Below are 8,779 nucleotides of genomic sequence, written 5' to 3' on the forward strand. Positions count from 1 at the left end.
CTCATCTCCTGGTGAATAAACTGTCACCTGCAGAGAGGCTAGTTTATGGGGGGATATATGGTTGCTACATGAACCACTGCAGGAAAGGATGCCTGTTTGGGGCACCTGGGTGGCTCCGTTGGTTAAGCACCAGACTCTTGCTTTCCGCTCAGGTCATGATCTCATGGTTCGTGGGATCGAGCCCCACATCAGGCTCTGCACTGACAGTTCAGAGCCTGTTTGGGATTCTCTCTCTCTCCCTCTCTCTCTGCCCCTCCCCAAACACACTCTCTCTCTCCCTCTCAAGATAAATAAATATATTTTTTTAATAACTTAAAAAAAAAGAAAGAAAAGAAAAGAAAAAGGATACCCGATGCGGTCATGCTAGCAAGCTCTGGTTCCTATCCTACATCCTCCTAAGTGGGCTGGTGCCCAGTGTGGTCTTGGCAGTCTTGTGTGTCTGAATGTTTAGTTGAACACAGAAAGACATTCTCGTGGGTGCTACACACCTAATCCACTTCACATATTTACTTTATAAACCATCCTTGTAGGTATGGCCCCTGGTTTAGAGGACTGCCCAAACTTTCATTAATTTAGTAAATATTTATTGAATTCTGACTGCATGCTAGGTAATGTTCTACACACCATGTAGTGTTCTACACTACGTCAGTGAGGAAAACAGACAAGGGAACTTACATTTTAGTAGGAGAAGCCAATGACTGAATAAATAACTAAAATAGTCAATGGTCAGAATCTGGGTAATACTGTATTTTAAGTTTGGCATCTATATAATTATCTGAAGGACTGGGTGAGAAGCGTGATAGGGAAAGAGGAATCCAGGATGACTGAATCAACATCCAGAAGGATGGGGTTAAGAGTATGGTTGTTTTTAAGATGATAGAAATTGTAACATGTTGGAAATTATCCATCGGGGGGAGAAACTTAGTGATGCAGAAGGAAAAGGGGAGAACTGAAGTGATGATGTCTTTAGGTAGGCAAGAGGAGGCACAGGTCATACTTAGCAACATTCCAATGACCCCGAGGCCTTTAGAATAAAGATGCATTTCCAATATAATATGACACCCATTCTTCCCTAATAAACCAGTACTGCCAAACTGGCTGAACAGGATAATCACTGAGGGGGGAGGGAGAGCACATTTACTTTAGATGTTATTATTATCATTATAAAATGAGTAAAATTGCATTTTGTTACAGAACTAATCACTCAGTCATTCAATTGCTATTTATTGGCCTACCAGTTGCCAGATCTAGTTGTTATTCTAGGTGCCAGATATACAACAGTGAGCAAAGTAATCATTTCTAAAACATTTTTATTAGTTACATTACAAAGAGATCTGCATGTATTTATAACAAAAAATGTGTTTTGGGTTTCCTTGAATTGTGTCTTCATGCTTTGTAAAAACCCTCATTTCCCTAAAATTGGTAGGTATTATTATTAATAGTGTCCTCAAGGCTGGGTTTAGAGTAGGTATCTGGGGCATTTTCTCCACCATCTTCTTTGCCAGGTTCTACGCCAAGAGCCTTTTCATTTTTTTTTTTTTTAATATATGAAATTTATTGTCAAATTGGTTTCCATACAACACCCAGTGCTCATCCCAAAAGGTGCCCTCCTCAATACCCATCACCCACCCTCCCCTCCCTCCCACCCCCCATCAACCCTCAGTTTGTTCTCAGTTTTTAACAGTCTGCCAAGAGCCTTTTCAAATCATATTTAAGTGGACTTGGATTTGGTCATTTTGAGATACATTATTAGGCTAGGCCAACTGCCTTAATTTAAGGCCTACTCAATTTCTTTTTCTTAGTCTTTTAAATGTTACTTAAATGTAGTTAGATTCTCTCACAAAGCCAACTTGAGATCACCATACTATTCAATTTCTCTTCCTTCAGTTTATACAGTCAGCAGAGTTCTGCATGTGGAAAGGGAAGGAGTATAGAATTACTGAGGCTTCTATTCACCCAATTTATATACTTGAATTTTCTACCTTTTACCAAATAACATATTCCACCCTGCTGAACCTTTTAAAAGGTCAACTGCCACTTTGAGAGGGTTTGTTTCAATCTTTTCTGTGGCCTTCTTTTCAAGGGCTGTTTCTCTGATTTCCTGGCAGTGTACTTATTTCATGGGAAACATTCCTTTTAAGAGAAGTACAAAGCCTCTTCTCAAGTTTTCTTTGAAATTCTTCCTCATTCATGTTCGCTAGGTTTCCCACTAGTTTAAAATGTTATTTCAGTTTTAGATGTCCTATTGTCTGTTATATTCTATTTTAGAATACATAGATTTCCCAAAATGTATTTGGACTATGTGCGTTTAGGTATGCATGTACCCGCCCCCCTCCCCATCACTGCAACACACACACACACACACACACACACACACACACACACACACACGGGCATTTATTTTGTAACTTTTGTGCTTACTCCAGAGCTTACTTCTTAAAGGTGCTTCACAGGACTCTTTACTTGTTCTCAAATGGTTTTAAATGTTGTCTACTGTCTGTGTATTATATTTGTAAGGCATTTTATGCTCAGAGTAATAACTGGATTTCAGCCTTCCCCTCCTCATCTCTAAATATTTGTGCATCACAGACAAACTCCATTTCATTGTGTTCATTACTAGGGATCTGAAAGAGAAAAACCTAAAAATTTCCTCACTGAAACAGTAAAAAAGTCTGTTTTAACATGGCTAGTCTGTAACGTGTGTCTCCCTCCTGGCTCACAAAGCCAACTCTTTAATGCTGGCCCTGCAACTAGAGCCCTCGTACTGCTGGATAGGAGCAAGCGCAGGGTGACCAAGATTCATAAGAACTCAGTTATACAATGCATGTGCCTGTATGTATGAAAAAGCTTATGTTCATGTCAATGAAATACATTATCTGATTAAAGTGCTTTCCAAGTCTGGAATCCAAATAGTAAACAGGACGGGGAATGTTGACAGAACAAACATTCTAAAACTAACACAAACCCCGTAACTTAGCTTAGGGGAAACAAGGTTTGCATAAAAGCAACAGATGACCATTTCCAAAATATCCATTCACACGTTTTTGCTCAAAGGTCAGTATGAACAGATTAAGAAAAGTCTGAAGTTTCAAGAAACTAAACTTTTAGGAAAACTCTAATGGACTCTAACACGAAGAAACCATTTCAAAGTGTATTTGAGATGAACCTTTTTTTGCTTCTCTTAAGAATACTTTGCAGAAAATAAGCATATTGCCATAAAAGCAGAGAAATGAACCTTGAAAATAGAGCCACTGGAAACATACTACTTCCCTGGGTAAGGTACTTAACTGCTCTGTGTCTTGGTTTATTCTTACATAACTGTGAAAGAGCGCACTCAGTGGGCATACAGGAAGCATTCAATAAATACCAGCGATTGTTTGGTGACTGTCTCCTCTCTCGTAAGTCAGGAAACAGCTAATATCATCTGTGTTTCCCTTACCCTCAACTATGAGAAGACTCTGGAAAGTTTCCTGGTATTAGGAGCTGCCCTGAAGGGCTGGTTGGAAAACATGAAGAGACTGTTGCCACTACTTGGAGCAAACAGATGTTCACAGCTCTGGCCAAACTGAAGGGCTCCACCTCGAAGGAAAGAGTGTTTTTGATGACAGTGACTTTGGGACTTGAGTCTGTTTTTCTCGTTTTAGGTCAGTGGCAAAATAACTGGGACTTATGTAACAAAATAACTTGGCTGGCCAATGGCAGGCGCACCCGCATGCCTGTCACAACCCAGGTAAGGGAAGCATTAGCAACTTGTCTGCCACTACATCCCAGAGTGGGAGAATGCTGGCCACACCTGCTGAAGGCTGCAGCACGAGCTTTAAATGGAAACAAAAATCTTTTCTTCAGGAATGAGGTCGGAGCTTTTCTGTTAGCTTGTTCGATTTGGGGAGCCAGATATGGCTGGAGAAAAGGCAGCCCGCTCGGAGACAGAGCTAGAGGTTTCGGCCGGTGGCACCTCTTTCTGAAGCCTTTACACTTCTGTCCATTATTTTCTTTTTTATTTAAAAAAATTTTTTTAACATTTTATTTCTTTTTGAGACAGAGAGAGAGAGAGCATGAACAGGGGAGGGTCAGAGAAAGAGGGAGACACAGAATCCGAAACAGGCTCCAGGCTCTGAGCTGTCAGCACAGAGCCCGACGTGGGGCTCGAACCCACGGACCGCGAGATCATGACCTGAGCCGAAGTCGGACGCTCAACTGACTGAGCCACCCAGGCGCCCCGTCTGTCCGTTATTTTCTGAGGTATAACCTCAGCTCACCATTTTCTACCTTCTTCTAAATACTTTGTCTGCAAGGCCTTTACTTCACTTTTCGAAAAGTGCCTACAAAGAAATGGCACTTGCGCCACTGGCTGGCGGTTCCTCCAGCCAAACAGCGGAGGAAGGAAACTGTCAGGACACAATACCACACATACACACAATACCACACACAACCACAATAAAAACTGCCATGGATTGAAGGAGGAGGGGGGTGGACAAGCGAAATGGGTGAAGGCAGTCAAAAAACTTGACTTCCAGTTATAAAATAAGTCCAGGGGATATAAGGTACAGCATAGTGACTACATTAGTAATATTATATTGTATATTTGAGCCATTGCTAAGAAAGTAGATCTTAAAGGTTGCTCAGGGGGTACATCTTAAAAATTCTCATCACAAGAAAAAAAATGCGTAGCTACGTGAGCTGTTGGAAGTTAACGAGACTTACTGGGGTGACCACTTCGATTTATAAATCACATGTGTGGGGGATAAGCTTAGGAATCCCCCCGGCTTACACCAATGGGTTAACAAGGCATAATGACATACAAAGTCATAAAATGCTCACACCTGAGTTTGGGTAAACCAGATTGGCACTCCAAGAATAGGTGAATGCAAAGACACCCCAAGAATAGGGAGGCACAAAGGTGCCAGGAGTAGGGAGGTGCAAAGACACCCCAAAAGAGAGAGGGGGTGCAGAGTCCCCAAAATAGAGAGGGAGAGGCAAAGGCCTGAGACAGAAACGGTGCAAAGGTGCCTGATACATAGGTATAGGAAATAAACAAGATTAGATGTTCAGGGTGAAAGCACCCCCAATTTAGTACTATAGCAGAAAAGCTGCTTTCACAGGAGAATAGGGCCAGGTTAGGTAAATTGGTGAACTGGACTATGGACTGCTGTGCTGCAGGCAAAGCAGCCGGAAGCAGAGATGGTTAACAACAAGAAAGGTGCCTTATTCACCCTGAGGCTATTCCCCCTATCTGTCTCATCCCCTAGTCTAGCTAAGATAAACAGGCACTGCGCCTCCTGTCTGCTGTTAACAACCATCTACCCATCTGCCCGGTGCCCGGATTTTGTTTTATATTGACCCAAACCCCAAACACCAAAAACTGTATTTCTTCAAAACCCCCCTTTTCTCTCACATCCCCAAGTTAAAGTTCCTAGTTTCTTTGTCTCTTTGTGCACGCCCATCACCTTTGCAAGCCTTCTGATCTGAATAAATACGGGGCAAGGACCCTTATTCCGGGCTCTTGTCTTTTTCCTGGACATTAGCCATCTCTTGCTTTCATCCTGTGTCTGCTCTTCTGCTGGCCAAAAGAGAACTCTAGACTTAAGAGTCTACACACACCTATATAATCTTACACATGACCACGTTATACACGTGAAACATGTTGTATGTCAGTTATAGCTCAAAACAAAAACAAAAAAGAAGTATGTCATCCACTGAACCCTCCCTCTGGGCTAGCCTCATCCCAGAGCGTGAGTACACGCCCGGAGCTGCACTCTCGTGGGGCCAAACGTGGACACAGCAAACCCCAGGGATGTCTCAAGCACAAGCATCTCCGGGAGCCAGGCAGCCGCAAGCCCCACCTGCCAGCTCCCGCCCCACTTCAAGGCCAGCGCCCAACAGGAAGCCCCGCGGGAGAACTTTCGCTGGTCGGGAGCCACAAAAACAAGTCTGGGAAGGCAGGGCAGCCTAACCCCCTTTTGAGTCCTGGCAGCTTCCTGGGCTGGACTGAAATGAACGCTCTAGGAGACGCGAGACTAGAGCTGATGCTTCGCTCACCCCGACCACCTTCACGCAGGCCTGAGGATGGGGCAACAGGAGACCAATTCTCGCCCTACCCTTTCCGCCTTCCTCTCCTAATCTGCAGCCGGGAAGAAAGTTCAGAGGAAGGCCTCGCCTAAAGAGCGTTTCGGCACCCCTGATTGCGCAGGCTCCGTCCACGGGGGGCAAATTTCGGGGCCAGGGACGCTCCGCACTCCGCCCTCCCTCCTCCGCTCCGCTTTCTGGCGTCACGCGGCTGCCTCACGTGCGCCCCGCGCCCCTCGCAGCAAAGAGTTAACCAAGTGGGGCCCGCGCGCCGGGCCACCCGCTCCGCCGCAGCCGTGCCCAGCCGCCCCCCGCGAAGCATCTCGTGGCGGTGCCCGCGCCTCGCGCGCCGCCGCCGCGCCGCCCCTCCCCGCTCGCCCACGTCGGCCCGGGGCAGGCTCCGCGCGCCCGCGGCTCCCGGCTCCGTCCCGCCGCCACGCCCGGCCGTCTCCGCGCCCCGGCCCCCGGCCCCCCGCGCTCGCCGAGCTCCCCCTCGCACCCCCTCGCTCGCCCACGTCAGCCGCACTCGGCTGGGATCGGTCGGGGAGCCCGGCCGGCGCGTCCCTCCCCGCTGCCTCCCAGGAGGTGCCCAGTACCGATGCCCTGGATGAAGACGAAGCCAGTGACCACGAGCACCGGGTGCCAGTTAAACTCGAGCGCGGTCCCATCCCAGCCGAGTCCCTCCCGGTAGTGGAGGACCCAGATGAGGGTGAAGAGCACGGACAGGAAGCCGACGAGCAGCGCCGACACCAGCAGCCCCAGAAAGCCCCTGTAGCCGTCCATGGCCATCAGAGCCCCATACTCCGCGCCTCGGCAGCGACAGAAATTCTGCCAGGCGGCGGCGGCGGCCTCCGGGCACTCCTGGGAGCCGTCTCCGCCCGGGAGGAGGGGCTTCCTCGCGGGCCTGCCGGAGTGTGGGGCCTCCCGAGGGTGGGCAGCTCGCGCTCAGAAACCGGCCCCACCCCCGAGATCTCGGGCCGCCCCCTGGCCCAGCATCCGGTAACCGATCCAGTTCGTTGTTGAGAGCGAGACAGCGCGGAGGATTCCATGCCCGCCGCTTGCTTTTGACTCTGCCCTCGTCTCTTATTTGTGGGGAGACGAAGGCAGTGGTGCTCGCTCTAGGTTATGAGAAGAGATGGGACTGTGTGTCGATGTGGATTAAGGAAGCCTCCAGAGCCCCAGCCCTGAGGATTGGCCGTCTTCGATGCCAGGAATGCGCCAAGGAGGCCCTACCTAGCAAAGCAAACTACTCGCGGTTTGAGCTTTCGACAGGGAAGACACACATCGTCTGGACCCTGGACTTGCCTATGTAGTGCGAGAAATAGTGGATCTTAAATGCGCTCACCTGCACAAACCTATTTGTAACAAAGCCCCGCTTTCATGAAGTGAAGCTTCTTCACTCTTTTGCCCTCTTTCCAGCATCATTGTCACCCTTCTCCATTAGACAAGGGACGTGGTGTTGTCATCTGCTGCTGTTAAAGAAAACGTGGCTCTGGCTGTTAGGGCTTCTAGAATGCATTCGGGAACGTTCACTTCTAGCCATCGCCTGTAGTTCATCTCCAAGGACTGGTTTACCGTATTGTGTCGTTGTACCATTTTGAAAGCCCTGAGAATGTGCAGGTGCTGTATGGAAGTGCTTTTCAACAGAAAAGACCAGTTTTCAGCCCAGGAAGTAGGAGTGTCAAGCCCTGGTCGTAGGGCAGGATCAAGGGTTAAGAGTAGGAGGCTGCGGACTTCACCTAGGTCATCATTTTTCCCTTGGCGGAGAAAGAGAGGGAGAATAAGCAAATGGAAAAGAAGGACGCCTCCCCGCAGTACAAGGTTTTCGAATGGTCTGGCCCAACCTAACCCTCCACTCATCCTTTCACACCCTTACCCCCCTGATGTCCATGGTTGTAAACTTCTCACCCAGATGACCACTCTATCCACATGCTCGCTTCCAAATTTTCCTGACTCCCATCTCCACCAAGAAACCTTCCCTGAATCTGCTCCTGCCTCTGTTTTATGCCTCCACCCACTCACCTCCCCATCCAATGCCTGGCTGCATCATTTATCAAGATGTGATATAAACATCTGTTCCTGTGGCTGTCTCCACTCCCCAAACTGCCCTCTTGAGAGTATTGTCTAATTTATCATTATATTCTTCCTTGGCATGTAATAGTTACTCAGTAAAGTTTGTTGGGGAGATGAATCAAACTGAGTGTGCCAGGGTCCTAGCAAGAAACAGGTGGTACACTCCAACTGGGCAATTTAGCAATGAACAGGACTATTTACAAAGTTGTGGGCTGGGTGTGGGAAACCACAAGGATTTTGCAGTGCCCAGGCCTGAAGGAAAGAGGTTACTGGAATCCAGAGACAGAGCTATGTAAAGAGGGCAGTATGACTGAGGTTATGGCCTTGAGTTGAGGGACGCAGCCAGCCTGCAGCAACCCCACAAGGAGAATGAGAGGCAAGATGAATATTCCAGCTGTACTTTCTTCCTCTCCAGTCTCCTGTCCAGAGTCCCAAATGGCTGACCCTAACCAGAAGCCAGAGGATAATTGATCTAGTCTGTAAGGGTTAGCTTCTCAGGACATACAACAGAGGGGGGAAAGGTGCAAGTAAACCTGTAGGAATAAACAAACTATCACCAAATCTTCCAGTTTTATTTTTTCAGATTTTTTTGGTTCCCGGGTGCTGCAAATGTTTCCTGTTTAACTTTATACTGCTTCTC

The 8,779-nt window shown here is 47.5% G+C and overlaps 1 protein-coding gene across 1 annotated transcript in view; it reads right to left on the reverse strand.

Moving 5' to 3' along the window:
- The window catches only part of CYBRD1 (cytochrome b reductase 1), a 34,643-nt gene extending 27,671 nt beyond the window's left edge, over positions 1 to 6,972 (reverse strand). Inside the window, exon 1 of the mRNA XM_060621639.3 lies at positions 6,663 to 6,972. Within this exon, the coding sequence (XP_060477622.1) occupies positions 6,663 to 6,855 (193 nt within the window). The 5' untranslated portion in view covers positions 6,856 to 6,972. The remainder of the gene's footprint in view (positions 1 to 6,662) is intronic.
- Between the last annotated feature and the right edge of the window lie 1,807 nt (positions 6,973 to 8,779).

Source organism: Panthera onca, chromosome C1 (genome assembly GCF_046562875.1).
Source record: "Panthera onca isolate mPanOnc1 chromosome C1, mPanOnc1 haplotype 2, whole genome shotgun sequence".
NCBI classification, from domain to species: domain Eukaryota; kingdom Metazoa; phylum Chordata; class Mammalia; order Carnivora; family Felidae; genus Panthera; species Panthera onca.